The sequence below is a fragment of the Heptranchias perlo genome, chromosome 4 (assembly GCF_035084215.1).
Source record: "Heptranchias perlo isolate sHepPer1 chromosome 4, sHepPer1.hap1, whole genome shotgun sequence".
NCBI lineage: Eukaryota > Metazoa > Chordata > Chondrichthyes > Hexanchiformes > Hexanchidae > Heptranchias > Heptranchias perlo.
Window position 1 is genome coordinate 76,117,848 of NC_090328.1, and position 24,684 is coordinate 76,142,531.

The window sequence follows — 24,684 nt, forward strand, 5'->3', positions numbered from 1 at the left end:
GATCTTTTTCTGCCCTCCTCTCTACCCATCTCTCTGGAAATTTGTGCCATATCTGTCTCTTCCCTGATCTCTCTCTTTTTCCCTAACTCTCCCCTTGTGACTTTTTCCCCACAGCTTTTCTCTCTGGCTCCAACATCTCTCTCCATGCCAACCTTGGCAGTTAAAAAAAGATTAAATGGGTGGTACAGCTGCGGGAAAGGGTCATAGTATGGATAGCAGTAATAATGAGGAGGAGAGAAGATGGAAAGATGACTTACAAAGGATTGAAAAGGTTGCCGAAAGCAATGGGAAAAGGATTGGGCCCAAAAACAGCAGCAGAAAAGGGCAGGATAGGCTGCAGTCTGAAATGTAGCGGAAGAGGGCCAGGAACAGCAGGATGCAAATGAAATGCAGGGCAGCAGGGAGGCAGGACAGGGCCCTGGGTGGTGGGAAATAAGGCAGGGAGAGGATGTGGAGAGCAGCTGGGTGAAAAAGGGCAACATCAGCGGGGTGGCAGATGATGGGTTGCATATATGAAATTAAAAATAAATTGAAACAAATAGAAAAAACTAAAACCTTACCTGCAGAGAAGGCAAAATGAAGTGAAAAAGAAAATGGCAGGCGGACCAGGGCGACTTGCGCCACAGCACCACCAGTGGTGGGGAGGACTGAACATCAGGCATTAGTGTTCCCTATTAAAAGTAATAGAAGCAGGCATTACTGTTAAACTTTGGGCGTTACTGAATTGTAACAAGAAGTAGACATGACAAACAAGAAGTCTCAAAAATTTTAATATAGTTTGGGGTGTGGATTACATCTGTGGTGTTTATTTATTATTGGGCCTGTCCCTTTAAGTCAGCAAATCCAGGTAACTGTAACTGTTTGTAAGCCACTTATGTCAATGACAGGGCAATTGTGACTGCATCTGAATTTTACACTCCAGGTCAATGACCGATTCACTTTCTCTTTTTAAAAAAAAAACGGTTTTGCACCTGTAACAAACTTTGAAAAGTGACATCTGGGAGTGAATGTCCACTGAAGTTCTCCTGTTCGTCAACTGTAACTTTGACCGCAGAGCCATGGAAACCCCATACCATTTATCCGTTTTTGTTTTTTCTATTTGTCTCAATTTATTTTTGATTTCATATAATCTGGGGATGGTCCAGGGGTTTGGCAGCATGGAAAGGGTCTGGAAGTTGGATGCATTGCGGGAGCACACATAGGTTTGGCAGGATTAGGATGGGGTCCCTGGGATTTGGCTCACTAGGGACTGGCTGCACTGGGAGGAGGCATGGAAAGCACAGGGTGAGGCTGCACTGGGAGGAGGCATGGAGAGCACAGGGTGAGGCTGCACTGGGAGGAGGCATGGAGAGCACAGGGTGAGGCTGCACTGGGAGGAGGCATGGAGAGCACAGGGTGAGGCTGCACTGGGAGGAGGCATGGAGAGCACAGGGTGAGGCTGCACTAGGAGGAGGCATGGAGAGCACAGGGTGAGGCTGCACTGGGAGGAGGCATGGAGAGCACAGGGTGAGGCTGCACTGGGAGGAGGCATGGAGAGCACAGGGTGAGGCTGCACTGGGAGGAGGCATGGAGAGCACAGGATGTGGCTGCACTGGGAGGAGGCATGGAGAGCACAGGGTGAGGCTGCACTGGGAGGAGGCATGGAGAGCACAGGGTGAGGCTGCACTAGGAGGAGGCATGGAGAGCACAGGGTGAGGCTGCACTGGGAGGAGGCATGGAGAGCACAGGGTGAGGCTGCACTAGGAGGAGGCATGGAGAGCACAGGGTGAGGCTGCACTGGGAGGAGGCATGGAGAGCACAGGGTGAGGCTGCACTGGGAGGAGGCATGGAGAGCACAGGGTGAGGCTGCACTGGGAGGAGGCATGGAGAGCACAGGATGTGGCTGCACTGGGAGGAGGCATGGAGAGCACAGAATGAGGCTGCACTGGGAGGAGGCATGGAGAGCACAGGGTGAGGCTGCACTAGAAGGAGGCATGGAGAGCACAGGGTGAGGCTGCACTGGGAGGAGGCATGGAAAGCACAGGGTGAGGCTGCACTGGGAGGAGGCATGGAGAGCACAGGGTGAGGCTGCACTAGGAGGAGGCATGGAGAGCACAGGGTGAGGCTGCACTGGGAGGAGGCATGGAAAGCACAGGGTGAGGCTGCACTGGGAGGAGGCATGGAGAGCACAGGGTGAGGCTGCACTGGGAGGAGGCATGGAGAGCACAGGATGTGGCTGCACTGGGAGGAGGCATGGAGAGCACAGGGTGAGGCTGCACTGGGAGGAGGCATGGAGAGCACAGGGTGAGGCTGCACTGGGAGGAGGCATGGAGAGCACAGGGTGAGGCTGCACTGGGAGGAGGCATGGAGAGCACAGGATGTGGCTGCACTGGGAGGAGGCATGGAGAGCACAGGATGTGGCTGCACTGGGAGGAGGCATGGAGAGCACAGGATGTGGCTGCACTGGGAGGAGGCATGGAGAGCACAGAGTGAGGCTGCACTAGGAGGAGGCATGGAGAGCACAGAGTGAGGCTGCACTGGGAGGAGGCATGGAGAGCACAGGATGAGGCTGCACTGGGAGGAGGCATGGAGAGCACAGGGTGAGGCTGCACCGGGAGGAGGCATGGAGAGCACAGGGTGAGGCTGCACTGGGAGGAGGCATGGAGAGCACAGGGTGAGGCTGCACTGGGAGGAGGCATGGAGAGCACAGGATGTGGCTGCACTAGGAGGAGGCATGGAGAGCACAGGGTGAGGCTGCACTGGGAGGAGGCATGGAGAGCACAGGGTGAGGCTGCACTGGGAGGAGGCATGGAGAGCACAGGGTGAGGCTGCACTGGGAGGAGGCATGGAGAGCACAGAGTGAGGCTGCACTAGGAGGAGGCATGGAGAGCACAGAGTGAGGCTGCACTGGGAGGAGGCATGGAGAGCACAGGGTCCGACTGCACTGGGGAGTGGACGATAAAGGGAAAAATTTTTAGATTCTACTTTCAGGCTTAGATAATCTGCTCGGTTGTAACACTTATGTATATGTGCTGGGGCAAGACCTGCCTATGGTAAGGCTGTGCTCCTGACTCCCAGCAGGTTTCAGGTTCGTTTGGATAATTTTGGGAGTCCACCTGGCCTAGTGGTGGGAGAATGCCTCGGAGGCCTGCCATGGGATAGCATGTCTGATGGCCTGTGAGATAGCAGAAGAAGGGGAAAATTTATTTCTTAATTTTTTCAGTTCAAGTTGTGTGCCTGGGAAGTTGAATTTATCACTCTGAGGTTGATTTAACTCCCTTTGGGGAATTTAAAATTGAAATCTTCCACTCTGACACCTATAGGAACACTGGAAGCCAGAGACATAGAGGCATCCCATGCACCCAGTGTTGCTAAGACACAAATGATGGGAAATACACTATGACATATTTATGTCTAATTATAACATACCCACTGATACTTGGGCAGATGTAGTTATGCTCAACACCATTCCCACTGAAGAATGCCAGAAGTGGCAAGGCCAAGTGGGAAGCAGAGGGACCCATTTCCAAAGAAATTCCTGGGCACACTCTGCTCCATTTAAGCTCAGGAATGCGTATAAATCGAGCAGAAAATTGTGTCTCTGTGTCTGTTTATTATCCTTTCTGTCGCTGTTTCTTTCTGTCTTGAACAGTAAATAAGCACGTAGCAACTTCAATAAACAAACTGCGTAAAAAGAAACTAGTAAAGATATATGTTGTTTTGAAAATTACCTCACAGAGAACTCAAAAATTCATGCTTTAAGCTACTTCTATGTTTTGATACAAAAAAAATTAAGACCAAAAGTGCTTTACATCAAGTCTACAGCACAGAAACAGGCCTTTTGGCCCAACTGGTCTATGCCAGTGTTTATGCTCCACACGAGCCTCCTCCCTCCCTACTTCATCTAACCGTATCCGCATAACCTTCTATTCCTTTCTCCCTCATGTGGTTATCTAGCTTCTCCTTAAATGCATCAATGCCATTTGCCTCAACTACTCCTTGTGGTAGTGCCTTCCACATTCTTACCACTCTATGGGTAAAGAAGTTTCTCTTGAATTCCCTATTGGATTTATTAGGGACTATCTGATATTGGTGACCTCTAGTTATAGACTCCCCCACAAGTGGAAACATTTTCTCTACATCTACCCTATCGAATACTTTCATTATCTTAAAGACCTCTATCAGGTCACCCTTCAGCCTTCTCTTTTAAAGAGAAAAGAGCCCCAGCCTGTTCAGCCTTTCCTGATAAGGATATCCTCTCAGTTCCGGTATCATCCTTGTGAATCTTTTTTGCACCTTCTCCAATGCTTCTATATCCTTTTTATAATATGGAGACCAGAACTGTGCACAATACTCCAAATGTGGTCTAACCAATGTTCTATACAATTTTAACATAACTTCTCTGCTTTTCAATTCTATCCCTCTAGAAATGAACCCCAGCACTTGGTTTGCATTTTTATGGCTTTATTAACCTGCGATTTGTGTATCTGTACCCCTAGATCCCTTTGTTTCTCTGCCCCGTTTAGTGTTTTATTATCTAAGCAGTGTGTGGTCTCCTTATTTTTCCTACCAAAATGCACCACCTCGCATCTATATTGAAATTCATTTGCCAATTACACGTCAATTCTGCAAGTTTATTAATGTCTTTTTGCATTTTGACGCATTCTTCCTTTGTATTAACTACACCCCCCAATTTGTTGTCGTCAGCAAATTTTGAAATTGTACTTCTGATTCCCGAGTCCAAATCATTAATGTAAATTGTGAACAACAGCAGTCCCATCACCGATCCCTGTGGAACACCACTTCCCACCTTTTGCCAGTCTGAATAGCGACCCTTAACCCCTAATCTCTATTTTCTGTTTTGTAGCCAGCTTGCTATCCATTCTGCTACTTGTCCCCTGACTCCACATGCTCTGACCTTGGTCACGAGTCTACTATGCGGTACCTTATCGAAGGCCTTTTGAAAATCCCAATATATTACACCTACTACATTTCCCTTGTCTACTCTTCCTGTTACTTCTTCAAAGAATTTAATAAGGTTGGTCAAGCATGACTTTTCCTTCTGAAATCTGTGCTGACTATTATATTTTTGCTTTCTGGATGTTTTTCTATTACATCTTTGAGGAAAGATTCTATTATCTATCCTACTACCGACGTTAAGGTAACTGGTCTTTGGTTCCCTGGACTTATCTCCCTTCTTAAATATAGGAATAATATTAGCTGTCCACCAGTCCTCTGGCACTATTCCTATTTCTAATTAATTTTTCTATATATGTGATAGTGCCTCTGCTATCTCTTCCCTATTTTTTTTAATATGCACGGATGCAATCCATCCGCTCTAAGTTTGAATGGTTTATCAATTATCTCTCCCCTTTCTATCTTAAATGTCTTCATATCTTTTTTTTAATCTCTTCTTCTAAAGTCATGCCCACCTTGTTAGTCTCCCTGGTAAACACTGAGGCAAAATAATTATATTTCTGTCATTTCACTGTCATTACCTGTGAGTTTATCTTGTGCATCCCTTAGCGGCCCTATCCCTATCCTGAGGGAGGGGTGCAAGGGTGGACTGCAGTGGTCTGCAGTCATTTTGTGGAACCAGGAGGACCCCTCCTGCTACTTCTGACTCTGCAAAAATAAAATTTCACAAAGACTTGGGGCCTATTTTCTGAGCAACCTCTAGCAGTCCCTCTGGTTACATAGCTCAAGAACTGGAAATACTAGTTGGACTTTGCACATCACAAGCTCAGATCAGTCCAAGTGAAATTAGGAGTCCTTGTATCAATATTGAATTGAGGCCTGCGCTAATTTCTGACAGCCACCTAAAAAAAAAAGGGACTGGCCAATTCTGCCTTGCTAAATGGGTTATCGTTGTGTCCGTTTTACACCTGTACAATGGGCGCAACAATGGTGAATTTAGACCCCAGTGTCTTAAGATTAAGATTGCTTTGCATCCATAAGAAAGGGAGCCAAAGTAGAAAACGTAAGTTATCCTAATTGTAAGAATTGCCATTCCTACATTTACTCCTGTCTTGGAGCTGGCCAATTGTTTTTAGTTTGTTTTAATTTGTGGTTTGCTGCAGCTATTGAGAAAGCAGAAATCAGGGTTAGAAGACAATCAATCTCCTGGGAAGACTGACCCAAACAGATGTGGCAGAATAAGTTTACCTAAGTTAGAATAAATTTGTCTACGATTACAAGTGACATAGGAGCATTACAGAAAGTGTTACCTAAAAATTCTATAAAAAGTTTTTAATACATTACTAGAAGATCATCCATGGTGCTGTTCAGGGTGAGACAGAAGATATGCTGTCCTATGCTATGTACAAAACAGTATCTTTTTTGATTTTAGGTGACTAGATCAGTCAAATTGCATTTTTATTACAAAGCAGTATTACTGACATTTTCAGGGCCAAAGTCAATGATTATTTGTATGGAAACTAAATCATTGGCCTTGATAACTATTAAATGCTTAGCCATATCGCTAATTTTATCTCTACCCATTGTTCTAATTGCCTAAGATACTGAGGAAGATGGTATGAAAGATGCTCCATGTTGTAGACAGGAGGTATATTGTAAGAACTATGTGCAACATTAGTGGGGAGTTGGGGACCTTGTACTGTGAGAGAATGGTCCTAAGATTTAGTAGTGGGTGTAGAGGCTTGGCAGGGTGCAAGTCTGGGAGAGCAGAAGGTGAAGGTTGTGGGATGTGGGATCAGTTGTGGTGTTTGGGAGCATGGAGGGTACAAGGATCTGGTACGGAGTGGTGGGGGGCAGTTGGAATACATCAGTACTGGGGCAGGAGGCTGGATGTGGTAGTGGTGACAAGACGGACTTGAGGTTTGATGTAACTTGGATGGCAGTGAATGGGAGGGGGTTCTGGGTGTGGGAGTGCTGGGGAGGGGTGGTGCCCTAACAAAGTGCACTGAGAGGGCTTTTCTTGAGAGAAGTGCTGCAGTGGAAAAAATGCATTGGTACTTGGTTGGAGGGGTTGGGAGCAGTAAGAAAGAGGGGAGAGGAACTCCTGGTGCTCAGCAATAACCATGACTGGGTCCAGCTGCCACACCTGGACACAAGCCGAACTTCTGGGACTGCAGGTGGGGTCCTCGTGACTCATGTTTGCGAGTCATGGTACATTTGTGGTAGGGAAGCAGTCTTGGTCAGAGGAGGAAACGACAAGCATTGCGTCAGCGGCTGGATTACATCTGGCGGTGGGGGGAGTGGGGGGGAGAAGAGTGAGGGGTCAGCAGCAACAAGAGACAACAATGGAGAGGGGGCAGTCAGCATTGGATTTAAGAGCTCCAAAATGGGTGTAGCAGTGGTCAACACAACTCCCTTTATCTTGGAGACACAGCTGAGTCTCAGAGGTAAATAAGCAACAGCATTGCCTACCTTGAAAACCAAATTTGGAAGATGCAATCAGATGTAAGAAAAATGAATAGATAACTTTAATTGTGACAGAGAGATGTGACAGAAAAATGTTACAGGAAGTAAATATTACACCAACAGGAAGTAAGCATAACAGTCACTGGAAATGCATGCATGCACGCACAAGACTTTTAATATTTATTTCTAGTCACTCTCCCGTGGCATTGCACAGGAGGAGTCAAGATCAAATGTGGCCTTAAGGTGAAGCAGAGTTAGAGGGGGTGAGATAATTGGTCCAGGTTGCACAGATGTAATTCAGTACCTATTTTAAAGTCATACATTCTGTCCTTATTTTTATAATTCAATTATAAATTACAATGTCCACATTTATAATGTAAATTGTCAACATAACCATGCCATGTTGCAATTACACCCTCTCACTACTGATGGCACTGCGGTGCCTGTCCTAGGGTGTGGGTGTAACTAGTGTGACAAGTGCACATTAGGCAATTTTCATTATCATTTGAATATAGAATTTATAATGGAAAATAGTTGACAGGAAGTATGGGCAGACTAAGATTATTAATGTGTTATAAATAGAAGATGAATAAAGATAGAATAATGGATGTGTTGAGATTTGGTGTCGGTGGGTTATGAACATTTTCCTTTCGCCTCTGGAGCTGGATCTGAATCCAGCCTAGATTGATGACATGAAAGTCTCATCTCTTTGGTGGCTGTATTTGATGCAATGCATTTGGGTAATTTAAACCCAGTTCCTAGAGGGACAAATTGACAGAACTAAACCAGCACTAATTGGGAGTCTTAGTCAAACACATCATGAAGATGGCTTCTGTGGGAGGGGAAATGCCATAGTGGTGCAATGAAGGACATCCTTCAGAGGCCAGGATTAAGGCACAATGCACCTCTAAATCTCCTATACGGAACTCCATTATTTGATTTCTCGTAACTTCCAAAAAAAAATTTGAAATGAGACAAGCACATCATAGGGGTCGGGGAGGAAACAAGAAATAACTGTGGATCAAAATTATATAATATATGCAGATTGAAGTGGAATACCCAAGATCTTTGATTTCATGAGCCTCCTGGGTGTGTACCATGGAGCCTTATGGGCCAAATACAAAGTTGAAATCAATGTTCCCAATAATCAACATATATCTCAACCTGCAGATACTAACAGATACCGATTTAGGATTTATCCACCTATGAGGTAACAGCACTAAAAACAATCCTTTCCAAACCTTCAGACCCATGAAATTCAAACAGGACAAACCGGTGTAAACAGAACTGAACCAGATGACTAGGGACCATGACTACTGTAAGTACGCCACTGAAATAGAAGAACATCTCAGACATGTGCCAGTGTTAGTACACCACTGAAATAGAAGAACATCTCAGACACGTGCCAATGTTAGTACACCACTGAAGTAGAATATCTAAGGCAGTGAATATCCTGATAAACGCAAGCTAAATAAATATTTTAATACTGCTCCTTCCAGTCACATGATGTTGTAACACTGAATACCTTCATCACAAGCGCTGTAGCAAGGTCTTTCCCATCGTGCAACTTAGCAAACCTTCAAAGACCAATACCCATGACAGACAGTTCCAAGAGATCTGTAATGGTCTCTATTAAAATTATCAGCTGTATCAGTTGGTTTCACTGTCAGGCAAGGACAATTACAAACATAAAACTATCAAAAAGACAAGATTTAGCTAGCATTTGAAGGCTGCACATTATCAAATCAGTCCATATTTTAGACCATCACATTGAACTGTACAGGTTATATAAGTAAAAACTGCTGGGAGTCTATTTGCAATATATCCTTTAAATAAAGAATTCTGAAGATAGTACTAACTGGTTCTAACTGCTGCTCAGGTGTCAGCTTGGCTCATTTGGAGGCACAATCATCTGAGTCAGAAGGTTGTGGATTAAAGTCACATTCCAGTGCATTACTACAACACCACCACCAACTTGAATTTATATAGAACCTTTAACATAGTAAAACTTCCCAAGGCACTTCACAGGAACGACTATCAAACAAAATTTGACACCGAGCCACATCAGGAGATATTAGGGCGGGTGACCTAAAGCTTGGTCAAAGAGGTAGGTTTTAAGGAGTGTCCCAAAGGAGGAGAGAGGTGGAGAGGTTTAGTGAGGGAATTCCAGAGCTTAGGGCCCAGGTAGCTGAAGGCATGCCGCCAATGGTGGAGTAATTAAAATCGGGGATGCGCAAGAGGCAAGAATTGGAGGAGCGCAGAAATCTCGGAGGGTTGTAGGGTTGGAGGAGGTTACAGAGATGGGGGGGGGGGCGAGGCCATTGAGGGATTTGAAAACAAAGAGAATTTTAAAAATGAGGCATTGCCAGACCAGGAGACAATGAAGGTCAATGAGCACAGGGATTATGAGTGAACGGGGCTTGGTGGGAGTTAGGTTTCGGGCAGCAGAGTTTTGAATGGGCTCAAGTTTATGGAGGGTGGAAGATAGGAGGTCGGCCAGGAGAGCATTGGAATAGTCATATCTAGAGGTAACAAAGGCATGGATGAGGGTTTCAGCAGATGAGCTGAGGCAGGCTGGAGACCACTGTTCCTTCTAAGCTGCGCAGCAGTTTGTCATGTGCCGCACACGTCAACATTCCGTCTGTGCCCCAAACCAGTGCCTTCTGGTGGAGTTGCTGCTGAGGTGACCTCAGCTACCAATCACTTTGCAGCAAGGGTGGGAGTTAAAGTTAGGTTGGACGGGAGCGTTGTACTGCGGATGTCGGCGTCTAGTGCGGGTCAGTGGTACAACTGGTCAGAGACCGGTGTCCACAAATGAGAGAGATAGAGAATAGAGAAACAGAGAGAATAGAGAAGAGCGAGAAGGAGGAGAGAAGAGCGAGAAGGAGGAGAGAGGAGAGAGGAGGAGGAGAGAGGAGAGAGAAGGTGGAGAGAGGAGAGAGAAGGTGGAGAGAGGAGAGAGAAGGTGGAGAGAGGAGAGAGAAGGTGGAGAGAGGAGAGAGAAGGTGGAGAGAGGAGAGAGAAGGAGAGGGAGAGAGGAGATATAGAGATAGAGATACAGAGAGAGACAGATATAGAGATAGAGGGAGGGAAAGAGAGATAGAGAGGGGGGAGAGAGGAAGGAGAGACAGAGAGGTGATAGAGATTGGGAGGAGAGGGAGGTAGAGAGGACAGAGAGAGAGAGGTATATATATATATATCACACCCAAGGATTCGGTAAAGATTCAGTGAGGAGATGCGTTCAATTAAATGAAAGCTTTTCACCTCTAGTGCGAATTGTGGGGAACTGTTACTTTAGTCTAAAGACAAACATATTTAAGGCATTGGTAGCAAATAACATTGGAGGTAGTCTACGATTAGTGCAATTAACAGTTTTTGTCACCATCCTATTCGATGTTAGCTTCTGAAGTAAACTACAAATGAACCCAAATTACCTGGCATATTGTAAATCATTTATCAATTTCCATATTCCATATTTACAAATTAAGTAATTCTGACACCGATCATGTGCAATACTGTTATTAAAGATCCTTCTACAATTGTGCTAAAATATTCTTTCCAATCACGTTGGTACATTATAATCAAAGCAATGAAGTTGATTTAAATCGTTTTATACAACTGCTATCCAAAAGCCCTCAGTTGCCCTAAGGATTGTCTCTTTTTATCTTTGTCCGTTGCCTCCCTCAGTTCAGGTTCTTCATGACCAAACTGCCCCCTGCCTTTCATAGAGGCAGCTAAAACTAATGAGACCTGCAAGATATACAATTGTAATGCAATAATTTTTTAAACCCTGCTGAGGATTCAATGGGGTGGAGGGGAAGTTTTAATTAAACTGTTCCCTATCCCCAAATTCACACTGACTGATTTGACAGCTGTTTTGTATTTCTGACACAATTTAAAAATTCTGATTGCACACGATTTATTTCTGTTTGAATCAAAGTCATTAAACTGATTCAATAAAAAACTGATTGGAATTGTTCATATCAGATCATTTTTAATAAAATATAATGAGACTGGTCTGCTCAATCCTAGTACAACTTAAGAGACCCATTTCATAAATTACATAAATTTATCAGCCAATATAACATTACATTGTTACAACTATCCATTATTTTATACATTTGTTCTGTTTGTTATATATCCTGAATAATGTTTTGTAAAAAGATGTTCTATTCAAAGTTGTGATTTTTTTAATGGTGGCGCACACAGCCTTTATATCGGTGCACAAACCCAAATTCGTTCCACACATGGCCGAAAAAAATTAGAGGGAACATTGATGGAGACGGGCGATGTTGCGGAGGCGGAAGTAGGCGGTCTTGGTGATGGAGCGGATATGTAGTTGGAAGCTCATCTCAGGGTCAAATAGGTCGCCAAGGTTGTGAACAGTCTGGTTTGGCCTCAGACAGTGGCCGGGAGAGCGATGGAGTCGATGGCTAGGGAACGGTGTTTGTGGCGGGGACCAAAGACAATGACTTCGGTCTTCCCAATATTTAAATGGAGGAAATTACTGATCATCCAGTACTGGATGTCGGACAAGCAGTGTGATGAATCAGAGACAGTGAAGGGGTCGAGAGAGGTGGTGGTGTGGTACAGCTGGGTGTTGTCAGCGTACATGTGGAACCCAACGTTGTGTTTTCCGATGATGCCGCCGAAGGCCAGCAAAGTTGATAAATAAGAGGGGGCCATGGATAGATGCTTGGGGCACTCCAGAGGTAATGTGTGGGAGCGGGAAGAGAAGCCATTGCAGGTGATTCTCTGGTTACAACTGGATAGATAAGAATGGAACCAGGCGAGAGCAGTCCCACCTAGCTGGACGAAGGAGGAGAGGCGTTGGAGAAGGATGGTGTGGTCAACCGTGTCAAAGACTGCAGACAGGTCGAGAAGAATGAGGAGGGATACTTTACTACAGTAACAGTCACATAGGATATCATTTGTGACTTTGATAAGGGCCGTTTCAATACTGTGGCAGGTGCAGAAACCTGATTAGAGGGATTCAAACATGGAGTTGCAGGAAAGATGGACATGGATTTGGGAGGCGACAGCACGTTCAAGGACTTTTGGAAAGGAAAGGGAGATTGGAGATGGGGCAGTAGTTTGCAAGGACAGAGGGGTCAAGGGTGGGTTTTTTGAGGGGGTGATGACGGCAGATTTGATGGGGATGGGGACAGTATCTGAGAAGAGGGAACCGTTCGCAATATCAACTAACGTGGGGGCCAAGAAAGGAAGTTGGGTCAGCAGTTTGGTGGGAATAGGGTCGAGGGAGCAGGAGGTGGGTCTCATGGTCAAGATAAGCTCGGAGAGGGCATGAAGGGAGATAGGAGAGAAATGAGAAAAAATACAAGTTCAGGGTTAGGGCAGGGGGGAACCGTAGGGGAAGTTTGGCTTGGTGGGCTAGGGGAAGGGAGGTAAGTGGCAAAGGCAGCCAAATGGATGGTCTCAATCTTAGTGACAAAGAAGTCCATGAGCTCCTCGCACTTGTTGTTGGCGGTGAGAGTGGAGGGGACAGGGGAGAGGGTGTTTAAGAAGACGGTTTGTAGGGAAGAGAAGCCGGGAGTTATCTTTTCATTCCAGGATGATCCTGGAATAGTGAGCAGTTTTGGCAGAGGAGAGCAGGGCTCGATAATGCTTTATGTGATCCAGCCAGATCTGGCGATGAATGGCTGAACCAGTTGTCTGCCATAAACGTTCATGTCTGCGTCCCTTGGACTTAAGGAAGCGGAGATGAGGGCCGGACTAGGGGGAACGATCAGGGTGAGAGAGAGTAATGGTTTTAATGGGGACAAGGGCATCAAAGGTGGAGGTGAGGGTGTGACTGAGCAGATTGATAGCTGCAGAAATAATGTAGTGAATGGTGGGTCAAAGGCTAGGCAGTTGGGAATTTGAAAGTGCCATTGTAAGTGACTCAGGGGAGAGTTTTTTCCAGGGGCGAATACAGAAGTAAGTGGGATTGGGAGGGGCAAGAGGTAAGCGGGTGGAGAGAGACACAAAGAAGTGATCAGAGATGGCCTTATCCATGATTGACACGAGAGAGGCCACGTGCGATGGCAAGGTCAAGGAGATGGCTGTGAATATGGTTAAGGGAGTTTATATGGAGGGAGTGATTAAGGGAGGCTAGGAGGACAGTGAACACAGTGGAAAGGGGACATGACTGCATTGTCAGAGGTGCCCTCTTTTGAATGAGACGTTCAGATGGATATAAAAGATCCCATTTGAAGAGGAGCAGGGATTCTCTTAGTATGCTGGCCAGCATTCCATTCTCACCCAATACCATCAGAAGCAGATTAACTGGTCATTCATTCCACTTGCTGTTTGTGGGACTTTGCTGTATGTAAATATGCTTCTATGTTTGTCTACATAACAGTGACAGACCTTCAAAAAGTAATTCATTGGTTGAGGGCATGATAAAGCACTCTTTAAATGCAAGTTCTTTCTTCTCTGAACGTTATATTATTTGAACTCCTGACAATGGCCAAGAAGGGAAACTGGGTCAGCAGTTTGGTGGGAATAGGGTCGAGGGAGCAGGAGGTGGGTCTCATGGTCAAGATAAGCTCGGAGAGGGCATGAGGGGAGATAGGAGAGAAATGAGAAAAAATACGAGTTCAGGGCTAGGGCAGGGGGGAACCGTAGGGGAAGTTTGGCTTGGTGGGCTAGGGGAAGGGAGGTAAGCAGCTGAGGCAGCCAAATGGATGGTCTCAATCTTAGTGACAAAGAAGTCCATGAGCTCCTCGCACTTTTTATTGGCGGTGAGAGTTCAGGGAGCAGGAGAGAGGGGTTTAAGAAGATGGTTTGACACCCAGCCATTGGTCATTCCAATTTTTAAATTTTGGCATGAAATCATTTATTTTCATCAAGATGAAAATATGAGCGTTGGGATTAAGCTTTCCAAATTAGATGGGGGGAAAGAATAGTAACTGCAGAAAGTTGCACTGCTCATTGATCTCTGCTCTGTATATGTGCAAACTCTTTAGTTACAAACATTTGACTGCTTGACTTGATAATTGCAGATGATCTACGCTGGAAAAGATGGCTCAAAAGCTGGTAGAAGAATGGACATTTCTAAGAATGGACATTCTGATCAGCGATTTCAGTACTGTATGAAGCCTATATCTGTCCAGTGATTGAATTTCACAGCCCTATTTGATACATATCAGAGAAAACCCATCTCCTTCTTCTGGGCTTAAAAGGGTGGATTTTCACTTTGACATGACCTCGGACGGGTGGTGAAGTCCCTGCGATGGGACTTGCTGATGACCAGGCCTCATATCAATAATCCTAGTGAGCTGTGAGACCTTTTCAGGCACTCGCAGACAGCTCGCCAGTCCAGAGTGTATTGGGGGGGGGGGGGGGGGGGCGGCGGCTCCACTGTGAATCTGAGCCAGAAAGTTTCTTCTCCGGGGAGAAGGGCGGATGGATTGGTAGCAGGCCTGAACATTTTTGTGGGGGCCAGGAAGAGCTTTCATGGCACTAACCAAAACATGAACTTTTTATAACACCTTTAATGTTATAAGGCTCTTCGCAAAAGGGGAGAGGAGGAAATGTGGAGGCTCAGAAACCAAGGAGGTAGGAAAAGAGTTAGAGGAGATGGTCAAAGAATTTGGTTTTGAGGGTGGGGAGAGATATAGAGAAGCAGCAGGGTTTTGGATGGGGATTTCAAACTACAGGAACGTGACAGCTAAAGCCTCTGCCACGGATAATGGAGTGGGAACGGGGGCAGGGCATACAGTCGAATAGAAAGAGCAACAACAACTTGCATTTATATAGAGCCTTAATGTCGTAAAAAGTCCCAAGGCAATTCACAGGAGCGATTATCAAATAAAATTTGACATCAAGCCACACAAGGAGATATTAGGACAGGTGACCTAAAGCTTGTTCAAAGAGCTGGTTTTAAGGAGCATCTTAAGAGTGTGAAGGCGTTGCAGAGGTACAGTTGTGCAAGGCAGTGGAGGAATTTGTAGATGAGGACCAAGATTTTGAAATCAATGAACCGGGGGGATGGAGAGCCAGTGGAGGTTGTTGAGGACAGGACTGATAGATGGAATAGTATAGGATAGTATATAGGCAGTGGAGTTCTGAATGAAATGGAACTTCTTTAAGAACGGAATGAGCTCGATGGTCCAAATGGCCTCCACCTGTGCTGTAACCATTCTATGATTCTAAGGATGGAGCTTGGGAGAAATGGAGTTCGGAGGTAACGAAGTTGTGGGTCAGGATTTCAGCAGTGGTGGGGGTGAGGTAAGGGTAGAGGTCGGCAAGGTTACAGTGGTGCAAGCAGATAGTCTTGGTGATAAGACTAGGCTTGGCCTTGACACTGAGCTCAAGGTCAAACTGTATACAGTACACGGTAACACAGCCATGAGAGAGAAATGATGGAGATGCCGGTGATGGACTGGGGTTGACAATTGTAAACAATTTTACAACACCAAGTTATAGTCCAACAAATTTATTTTAAATTCCACAAGCTTTCGGAGGCTTCCTTCTCTCTCTCTCTTTTTTTTGGGGGGTTTGTATATTCGGTGGCCTTTTAGGTGACACCTTTCTGTCTGCTCACTGTGATTGCCTTGACAACGGGCAATAATCACCAGGCATTGTTCTGTGATTTTCAAATGCGAAGGATTCGAAAATTTCATTTCTACACCGTTCACCTGAGGAAGGAGGAAGCCTCCGAAAGCTTGTGGAATTTAAAATAAATTTGTTGGACTATAACTTGGTGTTGTAAAATTGTTTACAAATGAGAGAGAAAGAGTGAGTGTGAGTGTTATATACGGAGTTTTCATAATTTGAAGTTAACAATGAGGACTATATGAAGGTTTCTGTAACTAGCTAAAAATATTTATTTACCTGGTTATCATTTACACCATACTCTTAAAATATATACAGCAAGCTCAGGGACATGTCAAACGGTAGAAAATTGACAGAGAAACTGCTTTGGTTGTTTTCAGTTCAATTACCTTTCACTGCTTCTGTTTTTGTAATTTGGAATCCATTTCGTGAAAAATTGCATCACTTTGTACTACGGTCAAGTTACTATTTCTTTAGTAGATATAAATTCAGACCCTGATGATCAAAGAAAATAAGGCAGAGGCTTCTTAAACAGATGGCTTGTTTCACAGAAAAAATATTAATGCAGAAAAGCAATAGCTGGGGGTGGCAAGTTGGAGGATGATAAGATGTAACACACTTTCCACTGAAGACAGACCCTGTCACTTAGAGGTTGTGCCTTTGTACTTGGAATGCAAATTCATATTCTGCACCCTCTAGTGTTTCAGAAGAGAAACTACAGCTTGGGACTGCGTACCATTCTGTTTTAAAACCCATATAAAACAAACTAGAATTTTATTGGTATTGTTGCACTTTTTTGATCTTATTAAACTTTTTTATTCTGAAATATGAAAGGTATATACAATTGTGCACAAGTGTTATGACTGAGAGAATTTTAATGCTTGATGAGTGTACAATCTGAATATAAATAAACTCACAATTGGAAAATACAATGAGCAATCAACATTTTTGTACTATTAATCTCCAAGATCTGTCATTTATAAACAGCAGAGGAACAAACATCTGTGTTACTTAAAACACAATGAAAGTTATCAGTTCAAGCTCCACTTCAGGCCCTGAGAACATAATCTAGCTGGACACTCCTGTGCAGATCTGAGGGAATGCTGCATTGTTGGATGTGCCATCTTTCACCAAACTGCCTGTTATGGGGTTCAGGTGGACTTCAAAGGCCCCAGAGTATTATTTGAAAAATAGGGAGCTCCCCCTACATCATGACCAGTATTCCTCCCTCAGCCAACACCAGAGAACAGACTAACTGATCCTCCATCTCATTGCTGTTTGTGGGATTTTGCTGTACACAAACTAGCTGCTATGCTGGCCTGCATAATAAGTCACTACACACTATTAGGTACTATATAAATGCAGGACTCTTTTTCATTGTGGTATTTAGCTATTAAAAAATCCTGCTAAAAACATACAGAAAGAGTGTTTGTTCATAAATATCCTGATAAAATTTATGGATTTTGATTTTGTTCAATGGCAAAACAAATGTCCAAATGTAGTTAAAAGGCTATTAATTGTATTTAATTTCTGGTGAAACTGTAACAGTGGATACAAAAAAGACAGTAAAAATAAACTTGGAATTTTATGTCTAAATACAAAACTCGTTGCTGCCTCCTCCTAAATTACTAGCGCTCCATTGCTAATCCTACTGTTGAAACAAAAAAAGGCCTGTGTTTTTTTAAAAATTCAACATGCTACATCTATAAACATCACATTAAGACTTAGTAATGACCTCCGAAGACTTCAAGGCCATTGGACTGATGTCCTTCTTAACCAATTTCTCTGGTCAATACTTTAATACTGAAGCACTGATTGACATTTGTTTAAATAAGATCTTTGGTTACCATTTAGGGTGATGAAGCACTCTGCCAAGCTCAATAAATATTGATTATATTGTTCTTAACAGTTTTCAAATATCTGAATCGCAAATGATCACTTTATCAGCTTGGCTGAATGGTGTTTGACCACTGCTGCACAATCTAGATGATGAAAGCCCCTTAGTGCTATATCAGTGTCAATCCCTACTCACTTTAATTGAGGATCAATTAAAATCCTTGCGTCATCTATTTCAGATTTAACTCCAGAGAGACAGATGCAGATCAGAGAAATTACACAACATATAAGTAACACGTTTAAAGAACAATCAAAAAAGGGATTCCAACATTAAAACTAAATTCAGAAATCTTATGTGTTCTATGATATCTGATGTAATACTTTCTGTGAAAGTGGTTCAAAGTGTTGTGTTCACTTCATGTGGGTTGCTTATCCAGTCAGTAAAATCAACTCCTTTATGCTCTTAGAATGTCACAATTTAGAACATGGATAGTTTGAAGCTTTTTTGCTATAAAGACAGAAGACAAACATTTAGCAATGCAAAGGTCTAGCACATCTTGCTTCTTTTAACTAAACTATACTGTGCCCCAACAATTAGAGTAAAATGGGATTTGTCTTCCTGTTCTCTGCTTTGCTCTTGAAGCACACCGTTTTCTTTTTAACCTCTCATGCTGTGGGACCCCATTTATCCAAACAGGTCAGGAAACACCACTGTTTTTGGATCAGTGAGCAATTTGGATAACTGATCACATATTGCTTTTAAGATTGTACTGCATTAAATAACAACAGTTCAGCATTGAAACTAAAGTATGATGAAATAATTATACTTAGGGTGCGCTGAAAGAGCCAGGCAGGTCAAACGACCAGTTGATTCAGATAAGTGTGGTTTGGATAAATGGCTTTCTACTGTATATGCCATCACTTAAGCATGACTTGTTTTAACTAGCACCATTCAGAGGGTGCACTGCAGTCAAACTTTTGTGTTTAAAGTTTATATTGAATTCCTGATGCCTACTCCTGTTTCCCTCCAAGTCTTATTCAAGATGCTCAAACAGACTTATACCCGATAGCCTGCAAAATCCCACAAGCACAGATGGAAAGTTTATAAGAAGAAACTTCACTAAGAATATGGTCATTTATATGATCCATGCTTCCTTGACTTGTAGATGTTTCTATGGTAACATCAATACACATACCAAAATTCTTGACAGGCATGTAAAATAAAACCTTGAAAATTGGCCAGTAAATTGAGTGGGTGGAGACATACATTAATGGCATAGACGATAAGATTTTTGATTGACCTGAGTACTTAACTTTTTTTTTCAGGGACAATGCTCAACTACATAGATAGGTATTAGTTAGTGTTAGTCCTGCCACTGCAGAGAGGCTCTACTCTGAAACAGAGGACTCCTCGATGGATGCATCCTGTGATGATGCACTGCAGGCGAATTTATTAGCATCAATCAATTCACATTCAAATAAAGCATTTGCCAAAGATTATGTTGGTATCTTCCATTTTATGTGAAAAATACACCTTCATGACATTATTACTTGCAATGCCTATATATGGACTCAATAGCACAAAAAAAATCCCGTCTGTGCGTATGCATGAATGAATGCAATTACATTGAAGATTTGTAATAGCCAAAATGTTGCACCTACATTAACATCTCACAGTAACATGAGGAAGGTTGGTTAAATGGAGTAGAAATTTTACAACAGAAAGTCAAAATTTGAACAGTCAAATGCACTGTAACTGGTGCTCAAATACTATTTATTCTATCTCTCCAGCTGTTTGCATTCAGTAACAGAATAATACCCTAAAAATATTTTTATTTTATTTTTTGTGAAACACTGATGCAAAGCAAACAGGTACACAAAAATTATCATTTCAGGAGTGTGAACACACAGAGGAAATAATTGTGCAGATCCTCAAAGAACAACTCTCTAATTTCCCCATGAAGTCAGTCACACAAAATGGGGGGAAAAAAATCATTCATTTGGTTTAGCAAATTTAGCAAACAATCAACAATAAAACTTTACAATATAATTTTATCTTACTCCTAAAATGGCATCTGACACCATGGGCTCGATTTTAAGAGTAAAAAACAGGTGGGTTAGGGATCAGGGGGGCATTGAAAATTGTCACCATTTCAGACCCGTTCCCAACCCGCCCAATTCCGGTTTTCACGGGGGCGGGACGAGGGGAAGGCGGCCAACCCGCTCCCAGGAGGCGAGTCGGGCCTTAAAACCTTTCAAGGAGGCTTTAGGCCTCCATTTTTAACTAATTCCCCATTTCAACCCTGGGGGCCTAGGCTTCCCAGGCCTTCTGTTTTACGCCTTGTGAAAGGAGGCAAGAAGGCCCAAGGTTGCAGGTAAGTGTGTAGAAAGGCACAGCTTGTGGGCCCGGAGGAGCAGGAGTGCATCTCCCAGGCCCAACAAGCCTACCTGCACCGACACCCACCCCCCACCCCGATCACAGACCCCCGACCCCGACCGCGACCCCCCCAACGACCCCCGATCCCATCCCCCGTGACGCGCGACCCCCGTGCCCACCTATGCCCCTTTCCCACTTGTACCCCTTGCCCACCCAAACAAAGACTTACCTGCAGACGTCCTCTCCCTGGCTGGTTTCCCATCCAACTGAGACCAGCCTGTCAATCAGCCGGTCAGTCAGATGGGAAACCGACAAAGAAAATAAAAGACGTCCTTACGTCAAAATCGTAAGGACGTCCGGGAAACCTGGACTAATGCGATACCCGACCTCAAATTGACCCCCCCGCCCCCTTCCCGGCTCCATTTCAAAACTGAGCCCCATATGGCAAACACTTTAGCTTTCGGAAACCTTAGTAATAAAGAAAACACTAAACCAACTAGTTATTCATTAACATGAAAGTAGAAATGAAAGATTTTCAAGATACTTGAAATGTTTTATAACTCACTGGTAACAACTACATGTTAACAGGCAACATAATTATGTGAAAAAAAGAGAACCCGGACTTGCAGAACAAAAAAAAAGTTCAATTTTTCTTGTAGCTTTTCTGTGTCAAATGGGAGGCAAGAGGTTTCCCCCAGAGGGTTGTGGATGCTCAGTCGTGAAGTATATTCAAGGCTGTGATCGATAGATTTTTGGACTCTAAGGGAATTAAGGGATATGGGGATCAGGCGGGAAAGTGGAGTTGAGGTCGAAGATCAGCCATGATCTTATTGAATGGCGGAGCAGGCTCGAGGGGCCATATGGCCTACTTCTGCTCCTATTTCTTATGTTCTTAAAGAATTGCAAAACAGAAAGAGAACATTTGCTTAGCAAAACAGTTGTGCCATTATGCAATTTTTAGGTCAATCAATGACATACTATGCAATCTGCAACATCTGTCTTAAACAGGTTAATACAATCTTGCAAATTGGTTAATTAAAACCCATCAGGCCCTAATCTGTTTTCAATTATGCACGTCATTGCCAATAATTGAGTCCAAAAATTATTTGGAGCCCCGGCAGCATTTCTTCCAATAAATTTGAACCCTTATGAATTTCTTAGTTTTTAATCTTCCTAAGAGAATCTGATGGTCAATTTATGCTCGTGTAAAATAACAGCCAGCATTATGGGCTCGCCTGTAGAAAACAAAACAGCAATTTTGGTGTTTGTTTTACAGCAAGTGGTTATTTTCATGATTCAAATATGAAAAAACAGATGACACTTTTAGTGGCCTCTTTTCTCATTGTATTCATCCATTTTCACAGTTTTGCTGTTCTGACACCAATCCCATCTCATGCCTATTTTGTTAGACTTTTACAGCTTTGATTTGCTGACTCCAAGCATGGGAGGGCAATACATCGCAAATGTAATTCAAAATTAGAATACCGAATTGAATGTGTGAAAAAATTCCATCAATAGGTTACATTCTGTACTGTTAGTGTCACTTGAACCTGCCTTTGAAAAACACGAGAATGATGTGAAGACAGCTCACCCACTAATTTTCACTCCCGTTCTGTGGGAAGAAATCAAACTTCAGCTCATCTACTTCTTCATTGAAAACTGACTGTACAGAGAACCTTAACATAAGATCACTCTGCGGCAGCCAAGATAAAAGTTTGAAATATGTCAAGAATGCAAAATCAAAATCAAATTCTTATCCAGTGCTGTTTAGGGTTCATAATTGCAGAATACTTTGGACAAAGGCATGCCCAGTTTAAACGCTATGGTGCTACCATGGAAAATTTCAGAAATTTCTAACTGATCCTTAGTAAGCATCGGTATCTTACACCAATGGTATCAAATCCAAATCTGATCTGGACTGGCTAATTATTCATGCTCTCAGCTTTCGGAATCCTCTTCATCTGAAGCCTTATTGGTTTCACAGATTTTATAGGTGGCAGAGAACAGATGATTGCCAAAACTATCAACTGAATAATGAGAACATAGTCCTTCAGGTACAGAGTTGAGAAGAATTTTGATGGGTCAGGTTGCTCATTTAATATTTAGGGTACTTAACGCTACTCTTTTTTTTTTATTCGTTCACGGGATGTGGGCGTCGCTGGCGAGGCCAGCATTTATTGCCCATCCCTAATTGCCCTCGAGAAGGTGGTGGTGAGCCGCCTTCTTGAACCGCTGCAGTCCGTGTACTGTATACACCATGAAAGTGCTGGGACACATTGGCAATTTTGACCACGATTTATTTATAATAATTGTTTCATAGAATCATAGAAAATTCACGGCACAGAAGAAGGTCATTCGGTCCATTGTGTCCGCGCCGGCTGAGAAACGAGTTACCCAGCCTAATCCCACTTTCCCGCATTTGGTCCATAGCCCTGCAGGTCACGGCTCTTCAGGTGCACATCCAGGTATTTTTTTAAATGAGTTGAGGGTTTCTGCCTCTACCACCCTCTCAGGCAGTGAGTTCCAGACCCCCACCACCCTCAGGGTGAAAAACTTTTTCCTCATTTCCACTCTAATCCTTCTACCAATCATTTTAAATCTATGTCTCCTGGTTATTGACCCCTCCGCTAAGGGAAATAGGTCCTTCCTGTCCACTCTGTCTAGGCCCCTCATAATTTTATACACCTCAATCAAATCATCCCTCAGCCTCCTCTGCTCCAAGGGAAACAACCCCAGCCTATCCAATCTGTCACCATAGCAAAAATTCTCCAGTCTTTGCAACCTCCTCGTAAATCTCCTCTGCACCCTCTCTAGTGCAATTACATCCTTCCTGTAAGGTGGTGACCAGAACTGCACGCAGTACTCAAGCTGTGGCCTAACTAGTGTTTTATACTAGTGTTTCTTAAATTACATACAGTTATTCCCTTCCGTACAATAAAGCAATACAGGTGATGTGATTGAAGTCTGGTGGATTACCATTAAAGAATGCCAGTTTCAACTACTTCCAGATTCTGCCATATTCCATGAGTTTGTGGGCACATCCTGAATACAAATAGAAAACAGTCAATGGCAAGCTCACCTATTTCAATGTTCACCTTCACCCCGCCTCCTCCACTGCTGAGATTCTAATCCATGCTTTTAATCTCTAGACTTTGCTAATGCTCTCCTAGCTAGCCTCTCCAATTCCTCCCTCACAAGCTGCAACTAATTCAGAATTCCATATCCTTCAGTGAAAATTTCCCTGGTCCTTGCCAAGCTCCACTGACTCCCCTTGCCCCTATGAATCAATCTCAAAATCCTTCGCCTTATATTTAAATGACTCCATGGTGTTGCCCCATCCTCATTCAACCTGCTCATATCCTCTTCACTCCACCACTGGTGACTACTCTTTCAGCCACTATTCCTCTGCTGTCCAGTACTCCCATTCAAAATCCCTAAAGCCCACTAAACACGTGTTTTCAACTGCTTTTTCAGCCAAGCACTTTACCTACCTACTCTTTTCTCTCCCGCTAGCTGTGCTATTTAATTTTCCAATATGTAAAATGCTCAGGGATATCTTTCCAATATAATGGGTGCTACATAAATGCAAGTTGCTGTTGTTCTTTAAAATACAACATAACAAATGAAAAACCGGCTTCTCCCACACACCATCTACATTCAATTCAATGATGAACTTCACCTTCTATTTAATCTTCTGAGGTAAAGTTCTGCATAAATATATCCTGATCCCCAAAGGTAATCAAGGCAACTAGAAAATATATACTTGAACCCCATCTCCACTAATGGCCAGCTGTCCGCTAGAGACAACATCCCTCCCTCACTTCAACAGTACAAGAACCATCGTGTCTTGTGGAGTACTTCATTTCAGTCAATATCCTTTTATAAACTTCAATTTCACTCAAACAGATATTTATACAGCTAGAAGGATAAGGGCAACAGGCACATGCAAACCCCACCACCTCCAAGATCCCCTCCAAGTCACACACCGCCCTGAAATGGACATATATCGCTGTTCCTTCATAGTCACTGAATCAAAACCTTGGAACTCCTTACCTAACAGCACTGTGGGAGTTCCTTCAGCACACGGACTGCAGCGGTTCAAGGCGGTGGCTCACCACCATCTTCTCAAGAGCAACTAGTGATGGGCAATAAATGCCGGCCTTGCCAGCGACACCCACATCCCAAGAATGAATAAAAGAAACATCAACAGCTTTTGCTGCGAGTCTGGTCCACAAATGCACTAGTCTGGTGGTGGGGGGGGTGGGGGAAGAGAGGTTTCTTCTAGTATCTATTCTCACTTGAGCTTGTGTCCTCTAGTTCTGCACTCATGGCATGAGTCAAATAGTCTTTTTACATCTACATTATCGCCCAAATGGTGCAGCTTCTTATAAGTACAATTAAAATATTAAAATTCCACTTAATTATTTTAATTTAATTTGAGCTGGTACTTTATTACCTCTATGTCCTTATGTAAATCAGGCTTCCACTCTCTCCAGAGGATTTTACCAGTCATCTTGAAAATCCTATTAGAAATTATTAACATTAGAAAT

The 24,684-nt window shown here is 43.5% G+C and overlaps 1 protein-coding gene across 9 annotated transcripts in view; it reads right to left on the minus strand.

Moving 5' to 3' along the window:
• The window catches only part of agtpbp1 (ATP/GTP binding carboxypeptidase 1), a 399,257-nt gene that overhangs the window by 127,410 nt on the left and 247,163 nt on the right, over nt 1-24,684 (minus strand). The window contains exons 27-28 of one of the 9 annotated variants that reach the window (XM_067983163.1): nt 24,591-24,657; nt 561-671 (exon numbers count right to left, since the gene is read on the minus strand). The exons of 7 other annotated variants lie outside the window; for them this stretch is intronic. In XM_067983163.1, the coding sequence (XP_067839264.1) occupies nt 561-671; nt 24,591-24,657 (178 nt within the window). Of the gene's footprint in view, nt 1-560; nt 672-24,590; nt 24,658-24,684 lie in introns of those variants that run through there. One more of the 9 variants, XM_067983169.1, reaches the window with a different exon arrangement.